This window comes from Benincasa hispida, chromosome 11, assembly GCF_009727055.1.
Source record: "Benincasa hispida cultivar B227 chromosome 11, ASM972705v1, whole genome shotgun sequence".
In the NCBI taxonomy this organism is placed as follows: domain Eukaryota; kingdom Viridiplantae; phylum Streptophyta; class Magnoliopsida; order Cucurbitales; family Cucurbitaceae; genus Benincasa; species Benincasa hispida.
The window spans coordinates 30406349-30425212 of NC_052359.1; the positions used below are offsets into that span (position 1 = coordinate 30406349).

General features: G+C 33.3%; 3 protein-coding genes across 3 annotated transcripts; all 3 read left to right on the forward strand.

Annotated features, from left to right (window-relative positions):
* The first annotated feature begins 4657 nt into the window (after window positions 1-4657).
* LOC120091101 (probable anion transporter 5) lies at window positions 4658-8134 on the forward strand. The gene is made up of 2 exons (XM_039048942.1): window positions 4658-5271; window positions 6323-8134. The coding sequence occupies exon 2, from the start codon at window positions 6476-6478 to the stop codon at window positions 7802-7804; it is 1329 nt and encodes a 442-aa protein (XP_038904870.1). The 5' UTR covers window positions 4658-5271; window positions 6323-6475; the 3' UTR covers window positions 7805-8134.
* A 2102-nt stretch (window positions 8135-10236) lies between these two features.
* On the forward strand, window positions 10237-11827 carry LOC120091307. The gene has a single exon (XM_039049282.1). It carries the CDS (start codon window positions 10341-10343, stop codon window positions 11631-11633), a length of 1293 nt encoding a protein of 430 aa, XP_038905210.1. The 5' UTR covers window positions 10237-10340; the 3' UTR covers window positions 11634-11827.
* A 268-nt stretch (window positions 11828-12095) lies between these two features.
* On the forward strand, window positions 12096-16943 carry LOC120091306 (probable leucine-rich repeat receptor-like protein kinase At1g68400). The gene is made up of 2 exons (XM_039049281.1): window positions 12096-15700; window positions 16120-16943. Exons 1-2 carry the CDS (start codon window positions 14473-14475, stop codon window positions 16788-16790), a joined length of 1899 nt encoding a protein of 632 aa, XP_038905209.1. The 5' UTR covers window positions 12096-14472; the 3' UTR covers window positions 16791-16943.
* Window positions 16944-18864: the final 1921 nt, after the last annotated feature.

Here is an 18864-nt window from a genome sequence, read left to right on the forward strand (position 1 = left end):
TAGATCTTGTCTAAATAGTAAATATATACTTACACCTAAAGTACTAAAAATAAAAGTCATAGTACAATTCATCGGTTAACCAAGAAATGAAATACTAATAGTACATCATCCATTAAAATTTAAGTGTATATATATTATGGTTTGGTTTGATTTTAATTGATTTTCAATTAAAAAACCAAAATCGATCCAATAACTTTTGGTTTTCTTTGAAGACAAATTAATATGTCCAGAACGAGACCAAACCAATGGATCAGTCTGAATTGGTTCGATTTGTCGGTTTTTTTAGTTTTTTTTTGTTGCACTCCTAGAAATTAGAGTCTTTTTAAAAAAAATTATTTTTTAAACAATTATATATATATAAAGGAAATTGCAGCAAATTTGTCCATATCTTATGGAAACATGCAAATCATAATGAGAGTATTTGACTTTATATATTCAATAATTTGTTGGTTATTTTTGTCAAAGAAAGCTAAAGATCAACGCAATTCTAAATATTTAGTGGTACATTAAAATAAAAAGGTTGAAGAATTTTTTAATATATTTTTTTATTCAAAGCGGCAAATGACAAACACAATCACATGTTCATATGACTCCTCATCAAGAATGAAGAGGAGAATACTATCTAGAAAAAAATATATTTTTTCAAATCAAAGAACCTTAAAAAAATAACCAAACTACAATAGCATGTAATATTTTGCATTTTTGTCACATTCCTGGAGAGGAAAATAAATAACCTTGATTCCTATATTAGGGACAAGTGTTTCATATCCTTCATTCGAATGAGGTGAACTTTTTTTGTTTTGGTTCCATCAATGAAGATATTCAAGATTTAACATAATGTTTTAAGTATAACTACTTATTCTTTATTGACGATCTATGAATAGAGTGACGTGTGAGATGGTGAAGTGGTGTATGAATGAAAATATCTATCTACATGCAATATTTTCGTAGATCGAAGGATCCTATATATTGATATTAAATATTCATCGATATCTCTTATATCTTTTCTAAATGTTTGTAAAACATAAAAATATCATTTATTTAATCCAATATGAATATGAATACTAATAACAATATTCATAACTTAGATAGGGAGTTAAAACAACTTAATTAATAATTTAAATAAAATTTATAAAATTTCGAGACTTATAAAAATATATGTCGATATTGATATTCCGTTTGATTTATGTTTCTAAACTATGTGAAAACTCCCTGCTTTATTAATTGGAGGGTTTTAGTTTTCATCATGTTTATGTATTATCCCGTAAAAACAAAGGGAAAAAATATCAATTTACCCTAACTTGGTTGTATAAATTTATGTCATGGACTAATAGTAATATCAATGTAAACTCTAAAATTTTGTAAGTGTATCACTTTACATCCTCCATTATATTTCTTATGGAAAATCTCCCGTGAAACTTATAATTGTATTAATTAAACTCCAAAACTTTCATAAATGAATCAATTTAAGACTCTTAGACAAATTTCTCTTTGAAAATCGCCCATGCATTTAGTATCATCATCCATTTTATAAAACCAATATTTGAAGAAGTTTATACACATTTAAAAATTGATGCATGAATTATTTTTAAAGATAGTCGTAGTGAAAGATCTAAATTGATTGACTTATGAAAATTTAAGAGTTTGATTGACTCAAATTATAAATTAATCAAACTCTTAAATTTGACACGATAATGGTAAAAAAAAATACAGAAGAGGATCTAAATTGATACACTTACGAAAGTTAAACTTAAATTAATATAAACCATAAATTTAGGAATATAAATTTATATTTACTATATAAAAAAAAAAATAGAACATAGTTCCCTTATATCCTTCATAAAGTTGAAATTTTATGTCATCAACTTTATAAATTAAATTCTCATCTTAATCTCTCTCTCTTTTTTTAAGGAAATTTTAATATCTGTGTTCTATGATTGGTTTTAGTGGCTCCTTCAAATTTAGTAAATGCGTCTTTTTAAATATAAAATTTTTTTAAAAATGTTTACATTTTATATCAAAGAGTTCTAAAAATGTAAATATTTTTTGAATTTTTCTATTTATAAGAATTTCTATGTAGTAAAATATCTCAAACTATTCTTTATTTTCATTATCACATATTTAAAAGTTTAGGCAAAATATACTTTTGACTCCTGAGATTTGGATTTAATATCTATTTGGTCTTTCAAGTTTCAAAATTAAATATTTTAGTCCGTAAATTAGTTCTAAATAGGCCCTAGTCTATTTTGACCGTTAATTGATCACTAATGATAGAATGATGTGGCAATGATTATCATAGTTGATTTAGTCATATATAATAATTTAATATATTTTTGTTGAGTAAAAAATTGAATAACCTTTTTTTTTTTTAAGGAAATAAACTTCTCCCATCTCTAGCAAAAGGTTTGCAACTATTGAGTATAGTTTAAGGATAAAACAGTGGTATTAATTTTATTTTGGGTTAAAATACAATTTTGGTCCATATACTTAAGACTATTTTTAAATATAGAAAAATTAGCTAAATTATTTATAAATATAACAAAATATCATTATCTATTAGTGATAGACATCGATAGATATTGACATTTTGCTATGTTTAAAAATATTTCTAACAATTTTACTATTTAAGACAATTACTCTATATTCTTTTAAGTTTGATCCATTTTAGTTTTTGTAATTACAATTTTTATATTCTCAATATAAATCTTACTTTTAGTCTTATTGCTAATTTTCTTAAAACTTTCTTTTTGTTATTTATTAACCTTTTACTATAAATTTTGAAAACATATTAACTTATTGTAATTCTTTTTACATGTGAATTATTATTCTCATTATTATTTGATCAATTATTGAAAATATTAACTTTGAAGGACTACATATAAGATTAATTGAAAGTAGACTAAAATTAGACAATTGAAAGTACAAATACTAAAATTAAACAAAAATTATAATATAGAAACTAAAATGATATTTTAACCTATTATTTTTTTTATAGGCCGGAAGTTCAAAGTCTTATCCTACAATTTTAATATTATATTTTCAAAAGAAAAAAATTGATGTGAAAATTTGACTTGGATTTTCCTTATGGTAAAACATTGCGGGATTTCATCGCATTTAGCGACAAATAATTTATTTAATTTTGTCATATTTTATTTATTTTTAATAATAAATCAATTTTAAAAGCCTATATTAGCAATCATTTTATTCTATTTTATTTTATTTTTTTCCAACTACCTTTCAATTCCGAGGGCTCGGAACCTTTAGTAAAAAAGCAAATTAAAATTTAAAAACTTTTTTTTGAAAGGTAAAAATTTAAAAACTTAAACCTAACTCAACTAGTATAATTTATACTATTAACTAATAAGGTCAAAGAACCCTACTTGTTTCAAACTCGAGCAAAAAAAAAAAAAAAATCACTTTGGTAAAAAAAATTTTAACAAACAAAATTCATAGATTTCGGATCATATTATTTAAGAACTTATTGATTTTAAATTATATGATTTGAAATCTTTTTTTAAAATTAAATTATAAATTTAGTCCTTATAATTTGAAGAAGTTAAAATTTAATCCTTACAATTTATAATTATAATTTACTCTCCATGGTTTGATAAATCTAGATCAAATAGTCCCAATGTTAAATTTAGTCCCTTTGAACTATTTAGGAGAGTTTTATCCCTATGAATTATTTTGGAGAGTTTTATCAAATCATAGAGATTATACTCAAACTTTTAAAATTATAAAGACTAAGTTCTAACTTTCATCAAACTATAGAGATCAAATTTTTAATTTAATCATTTTTTAACTTGATTTTCAATTGAGTAGACACCTAAACCATTTTACCTTTTGTTTATAGACTTAAGGGATGTTTGTGACACTGAGTTGAGTAGGGTCGACAAAAATCCCCGTGAGGTCGGGTCCCCGCAGGTACCTATCCTTAGGGAGGAATCCTCGATTTGATCCGAGATGGGGGTTAAATCGAAAACACAAAATGGGTTCCCGATCGGGGATAGGGCAGGGACTGGGAGGGTATCCCTACCCCGTCCCCACCCTAAATATATTTTTTAAAAATATTTTTTATATATAACTTATTATTTTATTAATTTTTATTATTCTTTAATATTATTTATTTATATTTATATATGTCTTTTATTATTATTATTTTTTAAAATTTCATTTCTAATATAATTCATGTTAACTTTTTATTAATTTTATGATAAAAAATCTTCAACGTTTTTTAATTATTAATTTAAATAAATACAAATATAAACATGGAATTTTTTATCGGAGACAGGGATGATGAGTGCATCTACGACCCTACTTTGTTCTGTTGCCAACCCTAGAGTTGAGTTATGGAATCTAAATTTAATAGGTTGAAACTAAAAAATTTGTATTTGACGTATAGGAGTTGTAAGATAAAATTTATTGATAAATATGTAAAATAGAAAAAGATGAATGATAGAATTTTTCGATAAATATATAGAATTGAATAATATTTATTATTAAAGTTGAATTATTAATCTTATATAAAGTTGTTTTCTCAACATTTGAGGTAAGAAAGAGATTTCTTTTTTCTTTCTTTTTTTGAATTGAACAATTATGATGGAAGATGAAAGTATAAAAAAAACAATGGATAATTTATTGTTGGGATTGGGTTAAAAAGAAATAATCCATAACCAAAGAAGGGGCCTAATTCCTATAATCCTGCCTCATCCTTGTTTCTCAAATCAGATCTCTATGCCAAAAAAGAAGAAAAAGAAAAAGGGAAAAACTGCCGTCGGTTCTCTTCCTCACCTATCGGACGTCGCCGCCGGCTGAACCTCCGATCACTGCGCCGGTGGTGGTGGTGGTGGGTTTTTTATTGCACGGTCCTGGATTTCTTTGACAGGTATAAGAGGTGGGGGAAAATTTTGGGTCGGGGTTTGATTGGGGTTTTGGAATTAATTCTAGGAAATCACTATTTGTATTTGATTTTTTCAAGAAACGCCCAATTCTGCTAAACCCCTATTTTCTCCGCATTTATGCACGTGAAATTCGACTGATTCTTTCACTCGAGCGCAATTTTGCTTACGAATTCAAGCATTCAACGGCCAGACTTACCCACCCCTGTACCTGAGTTGACTTGCTGGTTTTGGTTAGTCTGGAAGGCACATTTCTGCAGGATTTTTGTTTCAATTTTCTTTTTCTGGGTCTCTGTTGCTGGAATTGTGATCTTCCTCTGCTGAATTGGAGCCATTTTGCAGGAATTCGACCTACCCATTTGTTGTTTTTGAGGTATAATCTCTGCAATTATTCTTCATCCTTGAGGTTTGCTTTTAATTCGTGGTTTTATTTCTCCTCTCTTCAAATCTCTGCGTTCTGCTTGTGTCACTTCGATAAGGAATCGTCTGTTTGATCAATCTAGGTCGTTAGAGCATAGATTATCTTTCAATTTAGTGTATTTTCAGTCCCTGTTTTTTGATTCTCGATGTGCACTTCGTCTAATTCATTTAACTGCCTTCTGGAGCCGGTTTTCTTTTCGATTCCTGAGTTTAGAATCTGGGATAGTAACCCAAGTTGGATCATCAGACGACTTTTCTCATTTCTTCGTAAATCCTGATCGCATTGCTAGATTTATGTGAATGCGATGTGGTCACTCGAATCACCCATTGGCTCTACTGATCAGATACTGGGTTTAAGTGATGATTTTTGCGATTCTTAGATCTGGTGTTGAATAAGATTATACCATCTGCCAATGCATCCATTTTTTTATCTGAATATTTCGACTAACCGGGAATGTCTAAATGAAGCATGAGAAAAGAAATCCTCTATCCTTCATTAGGCTGTATTGTGCCCATTTACCATCTTCTAAGAAGAGAAGAAATGATTAACTTTCTTATTCATATTTAAGTTAGAATGTCCAAAATGAGCATAGCTCGAGTTAGTACTATCAACCTCGATGTTAGAGGTTCGATTCTTCCACCTACGTATAGTAAAAAAAAAAAAGAAGTTAGAATCAAGTAAGAGATGAACAATATTAATGAAAGGCCGAACAGCTATATTTCCATCTTTTTGGATAGTATCCTTTATACAGGTCCTTCTCAGAGAAAAAGTACAGTGAAGCTCAAATGTGTGCTTTCATCTCTCCCTCTTTCTCTCAAGAGATTCTTCCACAATTTATATACGTACCAGCCACCAGTACTGATGCTCGACACATGCTGTTTGCTTAATTTTTCTTGTGTAAAAATAATGTGTTGGTTGATTTCGTGCAATTATTTTGTTCATAATGAGAAGATGGTTTCTATTTTATGTTTCATGTCCTAATTTTTTCCTCTCCTTTTTCCAGGCACTTTTTATAATTCTAGATAATGTTGAAAGATATGAAATTTTTTTCAATATCTCCTCAGTCACTTGCTTCTGAAAAGTGAGCCACGAGGGATTTTGCTCTATCTTCAACGGTGAAGGTTCTTAAAAGCATGCATAGATTTTTTGGTGAAGTATGTTAATGATGAAAATTCCAAAGCGTTATTGGATCGTTCTTTTAACCTTCATCTGTACCTCTGTTTGTTATGTGGAACGTGTTGGCTTCTCAATTGCTTATACCTTTGCAGCTGATGCTGTGGGGGTAGACCAGTCAAGCAAAGGCACTATTCTTTCAACCTTTTACTATGGGTATGCCTGTTCCCAGGTTCCTGGAGGATGGGCAGCTCAAAAAATTGGAGGGAAAAGGGTTCTTTTGATCTCGTTTATTTTATGGTCCCTGACCTGTGCATTGGTCCCACTCAATCCGAGTCGGGTGATGGTCTTGGTAATTGCACGGTTGCTTGTTGGTGTGGCACAAGGCTTTATTTTCCCTTCAATCCACACTGTTTTAGCACAGTGGGTACCTCCTCATGAGAGATCGAGATCTGTTTCTCTTACGACCTCTGGAATGTACCTAGGTGCCGCTGCTGGAATGCTTATCCTTCCGAGCCTGGTGAAGTATAGAGGGCCTCAGTCAGTATTTGCTGCTGAGGCATTGTTAGGTGCCACATGGTCTGTACTTTGGCTCAAGTACGCAAGCGACCCCCCACGTTCTGAACATCCTAAAGCTGCTGCTGCAGGTTTTGGTGAATCTTTGCTGCCAATCAAAGGAAACCAGAAAGTAAAAGTAGAGAATGGAGGAACTTCAACCCGAACTTCAAACATTCCATGGAAGAAAATCTTGTTGAGCTTGCCAGTCTGGGCCATCGTCGTAAACAATTTTACCTTCCATTATGCATTATATGTGTTGATGAACTGGCTTCCTACTTACTTTGAGCTTGGTCTAAAACTTAGCCTTCAGGAGATGGGTTCTTCTAAGATGTTGCCTTACCTTAACATGTTCTTATTTTCGAATATCGGTGGGATAGCTGCTGATCACTTGGTCACAAAAAGAATTTTATCTGTTACTAGAACCCGGAAATTCTTGAATACGATAGGCTTTGCTGTAGCATCACTGGCATTGATGGCTATCCCCATCTTCAGAACTTCTGGTGGGGCTATCTTCTGCTCATCCGTGGCTCTTGGTTTCTTAGCTTTAGGGAGAGCAGGATTTGCTGTTAATCATATGGATATTGCTCCTCGATATGCTGGTATCGTTATGGGAGTCTCCAACACTGCTGGTACGTTAGCTGGTATTATCGGGGTCGATTTGACTGGCAAACTACTGGAAGCTGCGAAGGCTACCAATTCAGATCTCTCAAGTCCAGAAAGCTGGAGAGCAGTTTTCTCCATACCAGGGTTGCTCTGCATTCTTAGCTCTATAATATTTTTGCTCTTCTCAACTGGCGAGAGAATTTTTGACTGAGGTGAGCTTCCTTTTTTCTTCGTGGAACTTCCCTCGCATTCACCATTAATGCCACTGATTTGTGATCATCACACCGATCGGATTTATAAACTTCAAATTGCCACAAAGAGTTTAAAATGGCTGTAGGATTAGGAGGAAATCTTATGATTTCATATGCCACATGTTTCAATTTCTAAGTTAAAGTTTTTTTCATCTTCTGTTAATTAAGAAAAAAAATTGTGTACCATGATTTAGCATCAATGTAGTTGATATTGGTATTTCTTTGTGACATTTGTTTTGTGGATTACTTATACATGAAAATAAAAGTGGGTGGAGTTACAAATTTGTGACTGTGGGGTATGATACATCGTTTCTGATTCCTTCAACTAATTCTGTAGACTTTGATATCAATGATATATGCATAAATAAAGTTTGATCCACTTCCATTATGTTTCATGTCTCTCTCTCCCCTCTCTCTCTCATCTCTCTCACACACAGAAGACAATTTTATATCATTGGATGCATGAGAGAAACCGAAATCTGTTTTTTTCTTCGAGAATATGTGTGGTGGGGAATCAAACCTCTAGTTTCGAGGTTGATAGTTCAAGCATTATGACCATTGAGCTATGTTCGTTTTTGCTTTACAATCTCAATTTTCATCATCTATCAAATGATTAAGAGGAGTTGTGGTTGTTGTTTCTTCGATATATCCTCTTCTTTCCACTCGTTTTCTCTCGGAAAACTGTCTTGTTGATCTCTCTCTCATATCATAGTGGACACATTCCTCTCTTTTCCCATCTCACGTTTCTTTCTCTCCTGAATTTGTCATCCAAAGGAAGAATTCCCTAGCTGCCCTTGCATACACAGCATAACTATCATTCATGATTTATAATTTTATGTAGTTTTAAACATGAAACTACGTTCCTGATTGCAGCTTCTTTTTAACCAATTTAAAAGCTATACTTGCATGTGCTCAACGAGGATCGACCGTGTCATCTATATCACAATCATCTGTTTCACCTCTAAGTTTCACACTGTTTAGTACTTTAATATGCCATTTAAATGTCAACAATACACTTTGGTACATACATGTGTAGTTCCTATCCTATTAAAGCGCTTGCATTACATATAGAAAAGCTAATACTATTCAACATTAATTTTGTACATATACTCAACCATATAGTGCTGCTTCATATTCTTGTATTAATGTGGGGGGAAATTTAATATTTACAAAAGGATGTGAGCTAAAATAAATTAAATTAAAACTGAAGGATTTATTAATTATTGTGGTACATTTTCACACATTAAATAACAAGTAACTGCTTGAAGTTCAACCTCCATAATTGACCTATTACCTATAACTTCCCATTGAATTTGACTCGGTTGAATTTCAAATTCAATGTGCAATTAAAAGACTCAAACAAAAAGGAAAAGAAAACTCACTCAACCCATTTACACTATATATCCCATAAATTTTTGTACTTGAATAGGTAATAAAATTAATATCTACTCAAATAAGTGACAAAATCAATCTCTTACTAAAAATTGTCTAAAGTATAACTTTTTTTTTTTTTTAATATAATTAAAATATAACTTCCTAATCTAACCAAAAGAAATACTTGATGCAATTAAAAAAAATAAATACATTAAAAAAAGTAGTCTTGTTTAGATAATCCTACTCACTCCTATAATAACAAAAACTCTTAAAAAGCATTTGAGACAAATAATGAAATTGTGAAATATGAGAAATTGTGAAGCATTTGAGACAAATAATGAAATTGTGAAATATGAGAAATTGTGAAGTTTGGAGAGTTACAAAGTTATAGAACTCACACAGGAAATTAATAAAACACGAAACTAATATTTTTTAGTCAATGAAAATCAAGTACTCCTTGGCTCAACAATGAGTGTCCACTTCCCCAACTCTAACTCCTTGGACTAAGCATCCTCTAAATTCGTAATGGATGATTTTTAATAATTTTAGTAATTATTTAATTTTTCAAGTGCTAAATTGATAAAACAAAAACTTGAAATATGAAAGAAATGAAAATAAATTCTCTCTAAATTTTTTAAAGGAGGTGACTTAAGCATAGTTCGACGGACAATCTCTATCTCTTGAAAGAGTCGTTAATACAACAAATACAAGAGTGAAGATTTGAACTTATGAATCCAACAATAAAGAGATTAATAGATGCCTTAACCACTAAACTATACTAACGGTTCATATTAGCAAATTTCAAACGTTTTACCTTCTTCATTCCTATATTTGTGAAAGAAAATAGTTTAGTAAATTAGTAGATAAGATATCAATTACGATCCAAAAAATCAACTGTTGGATGTCTATCACAGGTCATCAACTGGAAAAAAAGAAAGAAAAAGGGTTGGGGGCAAATTTGAGACTTTGAAAAAGTAGAAGGTCAAATTTGAAAAGAAAAGAGGACTAATCCAAAAGCATGATTCACTTATATGTATTTGTCTCCACGATTGACCCATTGGCTTCGTCGTCCCCCCTGAAAGCAGGGGGCTCAGATCAAAGCCTCCGAACAATAACGCCGTAATGGACTTCCACCGGAATCCCTCCCTCAACAACCGCCATTCCTCTTCCCCCTCCTCCTCCTCCGCCTCCTCAACCACCGCCCCTCATAATCCCTCTGCCTCCGCCACTGCCACCGCCACCGCCTCCGCCGACACCGACCCTATGCACTCCTGGTGGGAGTCCGTTTCCAAAGCCCGCTCTCGTATCCACGCCCTTTCCTCTATTCTTCCCCCTCATTCCGACTCTTTTTTCCTCTCCTCCGTCGCCGATTCCGACCGTCCGGCCCTCTCTCTTTTGTCTTCTCATGATGCTTACTCCGCCATCTCCTCTGCCCTTGCCTCCTCCCTCTCTGGATCTGGTTCTGACCCTCTTTGCCACTGGCTTTACGATACTTTTCTCTCTTCCGATCCCCATCTCCGCCTTGTTGTTCTTTCTTTCCTTCCTCTTCTTTCCTCCTTGTACCTTTCTCGTGTCCATTCTACTTCCTCCGATTCCCCTTCTCTCCCTTCCCTCGCCGGTTTTGAGGCTGTGCTTCTCGCGCTTTATTCCTCTGAGGTTAAGTCTCGGGCGGGGAAGCCTGTTCTTGTCTCCATTCCTGATCTTTCGCTGCCTTCTCTTTATCATTCTCCTCGGAATAAGCCCAATTCTGGTGCCCAAGCTCAACTCAGGCCGTCTGTTGGGGTTCTTTCCCCTTCCCTCGAACCACAGAACGCGGTGAAGTCGACCAAAAGAGCTTGCATTGTTGGGGTTGCTCTTGATTGCTATTACAAGCAGATCTCACAGATGCCGAGCTGGTCGAAGCTTGAATTCTGCCGATCTGCGGCGTCGTGGGCTGGGCAAGATTGTTGCTGCAGGAGAGAGTTTGATAAAGAGGATGGTTTGGATATTGGTGGGTTTTCGGAGAAAAGGGCGTTGGAGTATACGGATGAGATAGAAGATGTTTCGGAAGAAATGGGTAGACTACAAATTGAAAAGTGTGGGAACAATTCCAATGATTCAGAATCTAAGGGGTCCAGAATTCCGCTGCCATGGGAGCTTTTGCAGCCAGTGCTTAGAATTTTAGGACATTGTTTACTGGCTCCTTTGAATTCGCAAGATGTTAAGGATGCAGCTTCCGTTGCTGTCAGGTGTTTATATGCGAGGGCATCTCATGATTTGGTACCACAGGTAATATTGGCCACTCGGAGTCTTATTCAACTTGACAACAGAACTCGTGCGGCTGCAAAGGCTGCAGCAGCAGCAGCAAATTCTTCTTCTAATGCTAATACACCCAGCAAAGATAAGAAACCAGAAATCCTATTAGTCTCAAAATAAACGATCTGAATGTCATTTGGTTTGCAGGTAACAGATGTTGTATAGTGAATCTGAAGCGGTTGAACATTACTTTGTTTAGGACAATACTGTATGGATGTCTGTATTCTTATATGATGGTTAAATCTCTCACCAAGTTACAAGCCTTTTGAGTTGTACTTTCATAGGATTTTATAGTACTTGTGTTTCATGGCTGAGTAGACCTCTTTGGTTAGAATTTCATGTGCTTGCCTATACGTGGAGGGTAATTTTTTGTTCTTTTTCCATTTTTGATTTTTTTTTTTTAATTACGGTTGGTGTGTATTGTCAAGGCTTAAATAACTCAAGTTTTATACTTGTTATGTGCTTCATTTTGATAGTGATGGTTCAGATTTATGCCATATACAATTCACTTGTGTTTGCCTATTCAATTCATACCATACATTAAGGTGAGCAGCTTAAGCTGAATTTCTTTTCTTGACTTTATTTGGGAATTTTGATTGTAGGTTAAACAAATAATCTCCTTTATTGGTAATGGTTGAACATGTTTACGAACCTACCGATTATTTTGTTCCTTAAATAAGATTTGGTGGTCTATTCTGAACTTAATGTTCTAAGGTCCCCTTGCTAATAAGGGGCATGGTATCCTAAGTAGTAGAGTTGTCGATGTAGGTCTTATGTTTTCCTAGACATCTTTGTTTATCTTACCATTTATTGTCTGGTGACTTGCCTTATACGTGATGTTTCTAATAGTTGTAACATTGCCTTCTCTGATGCTCACAGGGCAAGTTATCATTAGTAATTGAGTTCCCATTGTAGATCTTTTGTTTGCCTTCTGTTCATTCTCCTTCCCTGTTTTTGTTTCTCTCTTAAACCACCTTCTCCTCCTCTCAAACTAGAATCTACTATACACTCACTCTGTTTTCTACTTTAGAGATAGAACCTTGCGCGTGTCTATTTGGTTCCTTTTTCTTCCCTCCTTTCAAACCACCATCTACCTAAGAGCGACTCCATTTTTCTTCTTTAGATATAATCTTGTCTATTTGTTTGCCTCCTGTTTCTTCTCTTCTTTACTCTCTACCTTAGACCACTCTGCTTCTCCTTCTAAGAATGCCCTGAGGTTTATCTGGTCGTTTGCCTCCTGTTTTTCTACTTCTTTTTCTCAAATCATTGTACCTTCTTGATAATGTTGAAGTTGGGATGAATGCGTTTGAGCTTCAGTCAAATCATGGTAGGTTTCTTGTTGAAATGTAGGCTGTGCGTGAGGGGAATCTTGGCAGAGAAAAGCACTGGCATAACTTTTACATGATATGCTTGCAAACGATTGTAGAATTTGGAATTTTGAAGATGTTCTCTGGTGTCAAAACATTCTACATAACTGATGAATTTGGAATTTAAACTAGTGATTTCAGATCACTCAGAAACTTAATTCCCCTACACAACTCCCAGTCTCCAAATCCTGTCTTTAAGCCGCTGGATCTGGATATATGCTATTAACTCTGAGTCTCTGACATTGTGATTGAATACGACCTGATCGATTCTATTGGTTTGATAATTGTGTCCTTGAGTTCTAGTAATCTGTTGTGGGTTCTGTCACTATTATTTTGAACCCGCTTCCTCTCCAGCGGATCAACGTTTTTGGTTGCTGTGAAACTTCGATTAATTTTTGTTCCCATTTATTGGGCAGGATAGTAAATTGGTTGATTCAATGAAATGCTTATTTGATTTCATTTGTTTGTGTTATCGATCTAGAGTTGGTATTACAATTTGATTTTAAAGATGTACTCCATCAAAGATAAGGGGTATCTTCTAAAATTGAGTACAACAATTTAAATTTTGAAGTACTTTAATTTTTGACGAGGCTAAATATTTGTTGAAATATTTTACCACTCAATAATTTAACAGTGCAAGCATGTTTTTTAAACCACATATTTTTTAGTCACTAACGTGTGCAGATGAGTTGTTTTTAATTTTTTTTTTTTCTAAGAAAGTAATTACATAAATTTGAAAGAGAGATGTAACAACTTTCTTTCCTATCTTCTATGTGTATCTTGTTGTGTCAAATTACTTTACAAATGTTTGAAGATCATGTTACCTCACCATTAGTTAATATAATAGCATTAGAAACTTTTAAAGATTTAGAAATAGAAATTATAAATAAAAGCTAAACAAATACACTTATTAGAGACTAGTGATTAAATTTATAATAGGGTAAAAAAGAAGAAAAAAAAAGGAACGAAGATTTGAAGGACTTAAACATTGACGGTCATCCAATGATCAATCCTCATTTTCAAGCTTTGTTCTTAAAATGCTACAAGACAAGAAAGCCTACACCTTTAGTAACAGTCAAAAAGTTTAGCAAATTCCTATGCTTATCTTGTCTCATATGCTCGATGTTGTGAGCAGCTTACCTCACATACATTTGGTCTTTGGCCGTGTTTGCAAATATCAGTATTTAAAGTTTAGGATATTTTTTAAACTTTTGGAAGTTTGAGGATATTTTTTATCAAGTATAAAGTCGCAACACATTTATCGGAAACAAATCAAAACATTTGAACTTCCCAAATGTCATCATTAAATACAACTACAAACAGACATGGTTTTAGATGTCTACTTGCCTGTTCTGTTCAAGCTGGATTGGAAACAATGTCGAACAACCAACCTTGTACAATTGCTGGAATATCCATTTTTCAATATAAAAATGAGTGAATCATTCCCTTGTTTTTATCTTTAAGATAAATATAAAAATTCAGATTGGTTAGCTGTAATAGGAACTTAAAACAAAGATGGTTTTGATCTCATCGACATCGTTTAGTAGAAATCTGTTGCCAATGAACATTTGCTCAGAGTTGGACTTTTGAGCATGGAGTTTTCTTTGTTCTTCATTGCAGCAATACTATTGTTTAGATCTGTTGTGGCTCAAGTTGATATTCTTGTTGGCTTTAATGGAGATGAAAGAGATGCTTTGTATGCATTGAAGAAAACTTTCAATGACTCTTTTCTTAACAGAAACTGGACTGGAACTCACTGCCACAACAATCAGCCTCCTCTTTGGTATGGCCTTCAATGTGGCGATGGCCGAGTCACGGCGATATCATTGGATAGTTTGGGATTGGTGGGCAATATGAATATCAATGCATTCAACAAATTCACTGAATTGTCTGCATTAAGCTTGAAGAACAATTCCTTGTCAGGAAATGTATTCAATTTCACTTCCAACAAGAAGATGAAGGCTATAGATCTATCATCCAATGCGTTTGATGGGCCGATTCCGGATTCCCTTGTGAGTTTAAGTTCATTGGAATCATTGCAGCTTCAAAACAACAAGCTTACAGGTTCCATACCTGAACTCAATCAGTCTTCCTTAGCAGTATTTAATGTCTCAAACAACAACATCAAGGGTTTCATTCCAAGAACAAAGGCTCTTCAATCATTTGGGCCGGGGTCGTACCGCGATAATCCGGGACTCTGCGGTCCACCCTCTGATGTCTGCAACTCAATCATAAAAGGGTCAAATAACACAGCAGCACCTCCTGATTCTAATAAAGCCACTAATGATAATTCTTCTTCCAAGGCTCACGTCATTTTGTTGCTGGTTCTTGTTATTGTACTTTTTTTTGTTGCTAATCTATTGCTGCTCCTTCTCTACTTCAAGAAACATCTAGAGCTAAAGGAGCTCATAAAGCAACTAGGCACTAATGAAACAAAAGAGAAGAAAAATGAAAGCGTGACTGAAATCTCAATTCAGAACCAAGAACCTGCAGCAGATGAAGGAGGAAAGCTCATCTTCATGGAGGAGGGAGAAAATTTCCAACTTGGAGATCTTCTAAAAGCTTCAGCTGAGGGACTAGGTAAGGGGATATTTGGAAATAGTTATAAGGCAATGCTTGAAGGCAGGTCGCCTATCGTGGTCAAGCGGCTCAGAGATCTGAAACCGTTAACCGTTGGCGAATTCATGAAGCAAGTACAACTCATTGCTAAGCTAAGGCATCCAAACCTGCTTCCACTTGTTGCCTATTTCTATACAAAAGAAGAAAAGCTTTTGCTCTACAAGTATGCTGAAAAAGGAAACTTGTTTGATAGAATCCATGGTATGCTCTAGCTCTTTAGCTTCTCATTCTCTTCTTCCCTTCTATAAATTGCAACAGATTAGTTAAATCATGTAGTTGAAAACTGTTAAATCACTGGTGAACTTAAAAGCTAAGTTGATGGGTTACAAAAAATTTAATTATTTTAATGCTTCAACCCTCCACAAGTGTGTGGGCTTGAGAATTCGAATTAATCCTAACAACTGGAAATTAATACGAACTGGGGAGGAAAGACATTACAAAGATTTGAACACATGACCTACCTTCTGCTCTAATACTACAAAAATCATTAATCAATCCAAAAGCTTAAGCACATAAATTATGGTAAATATTATTATATAATACTTCAACAAAAACATATATAACTAAGGTAGATTAGATTGTTCTTAACTTGAAAGAATGATTCTTATTGTGTACCACAGGAGGCAGAGGTGTGGGGAGAGTTCCATTCAGATGGAGTTCACGACTGATTGTTGCTCAAGGAGTGGCAAGAGCTTTGGAATTTCTCCATTTCAATAGCAAGCCAAATAGCAGCAGCATCCCACATGGAAACTTAAAATCTTCAAATGTTTTACTTGGAGAGAATGATGAAGTTCTTGTTTCAGATTATGGCTTTGCTTCACTTGTAGCCCTTCCCATTGCAGCTCAATGCATGGTTTCATATAGATCACCTGAATATCAACAAATGAAGAGAGTATCAAGAAAATCAGATGTTTGGAGCTTTGGTTGCCTTCTTATTGAGCTATTGACAGGAAAAATCTCATCTCACTCAGCACCAGAAGAATCTCATGGCATTGATTTATGTGCTTGGGTTAATAGAGCGGTTAGAGAAGAATGGACAGCAGAAATATTTGACTCAGAAATAGCTTCACAAAGGTCTGCTATTCCAGGAATGCTGAATCTATTGCAAATTGCAATACGTTGTTCCAATATTTCACCTGATAAAAGACCCGAGATGAGTGAAGTTGTTAAAGAGGTTGAAAATATCAAACTTATAGAAAATGGAGACGAATATAGCTCTTCATTTGATCGATCTTTGACAGATGATTCAATGTCCACTGTTGGGTCAGGCATTGCAATGGATGAGAGATGAAAGATGCAAACTACTTCAATCCTAGATTTTAAAGATCATCTTAGCATACTGTTATTAAGACTCATATCTTTCATTGTTTTCTTTATGTGATATGAATAATGCAACAAACTATTTGTTATTTCTTAGATTTTGTGGATTGGAAATGCATATATGAGCAAGAATTTCAAAATCATTTGCTTGTACTTTGTTGAAATAAGCTATAGGAATAATGCTCTAATTGGAGCATTTTTCTACTGTGCATTTAAAGAGAAAACATACGCTACTTTTATCATTATATTTCATTAGAATAAATAAATAAATAACTTCGGGACATTTTATGAAAAGCAAAGAAGGCTGGCGCAAGCGCCAAGTATTTTGCATTTGTCTGATTTTTTTTTTAAAAAAATATAATTTAATTAAATATGGACAAAAATAGGGTGAGTGGAAAAGTATTGACAAATTTAGGGTTGTTAAATTGCATATCCCGTACACGATTTAGCGTTAATGTAATTCGGGGTACACGATTCTAGGCCACCCTAGTTAAAAAATCACTCATCGAGCAAAAAAAAAACCAACCAGCAGGCCATTCGCGTCAAAATCATACAAAATTGTGGATCCTGTCCACAATTTGGGGAGAGAAATTTAGAGAATCTAATTTTGGAGAAAATTTGATTTTAGAAGGAAAAAAAATGTTTTTGTTTCCCCTTTTATAGGGTTTTTTTTTTTTTTTTTTAATCTTAGTCTCTATGATCTAATTTTATAGAGAATTTGATGAGACTTTATAAGATTTTTCCACTACTTTAGTCATCATATATGATATGTTGTAATACAGGTCTACTGTTTCAATCCCTCCATATTTCTTTTTTTTTCCCTTCCTTTTCTTCTTTTTCAAATTATGTTGTCTTCAACTTTTTTCGATCAAAACATTTTTGTGTTTTGTTTCAAGGAGTTGAGAGAACTTAGCTTTTGTCTTCCTCATCTTGTAATTTTGAATTAATGAAGTCTTGAAGGTTTTATATAGTTGATGTAGACACGCCAAACATAATTGCTATGTACGTTTCTTCTTCCTTTTCTCTCTTTGAAATCTTGAAGATTTGTGAATGCCTTCTTTTTGTCTCTTAAATAATCGAGAGAGAAGAGAGGGGACTACAATTTGTATTCTTCCTTGATTTGCATGAGTAAAAATATGAATTTGGTAGAGTGATTTAATAAAGAAAATACACTTTCAAGAAAGGGAGATATGTGGCATGAATTGCTAAAACTAAGGTTGGTTATTCTTTATTTATTTTTGAGTATTTATGAATATTTCAAAGAAAAATAAAAGAAAACTCGTGTATCTAGATTTATTAGAACACTAAAATTGAGGATGATTATTCTTTATTTAAATTGAGGATGATTATTCTTTATTTATCTTTTTGTATTTATGAATATTTCAAAAAAAAAAGATAGAAAACTCCGGGTTCCACATGACCAACAACGTGGCAGCAACGTGAAAAGATGTTAGGAAGAGAATGAACCCGTATACCTGGTACACGAGTTTTCTACCAATTTTTCACAAATTTATTATTTCTTTTCAATATTATTAAAATCATTTTTTCATAACTACCCTATATTTATCATTTCTTTTTAAACATACAAAATTCTTGACCTTAACCCCATCATTTTTTATTCTTTTTTAATGTTTGGGTTTCAGTTGAGCACATTTTTAACTTCGGGGGTATTTTTGTCTTTCATAATTACTAATTAATAATTATAAAAATTAACTTTGCGGTTTTTTTTTTTAATTTACAAACTTTTTTACCATTTCTACGAATGAAACTAAAAAATTTGCTATTCTTTAAATCTAACCCTAACGAAGGAGGAGAAGAAAAGGGAGTAATTTGATGGTTTTGGTATTGGACATCGATGTTCATTCATTTGAATAGAATATCTCGCTTCACTTTGATTCATAGGAGTAATTTAATTAAGTTTCATTTTTCTTTTAAATGGGTTAACAAATAGCTCTTTTATTGATTCTGGTTTGACTTGATTCATAAAAGTTGAACAAGTTCAAACATTGGAAATCATAGGGAGCAAAATTTAAACCTAAACTTCA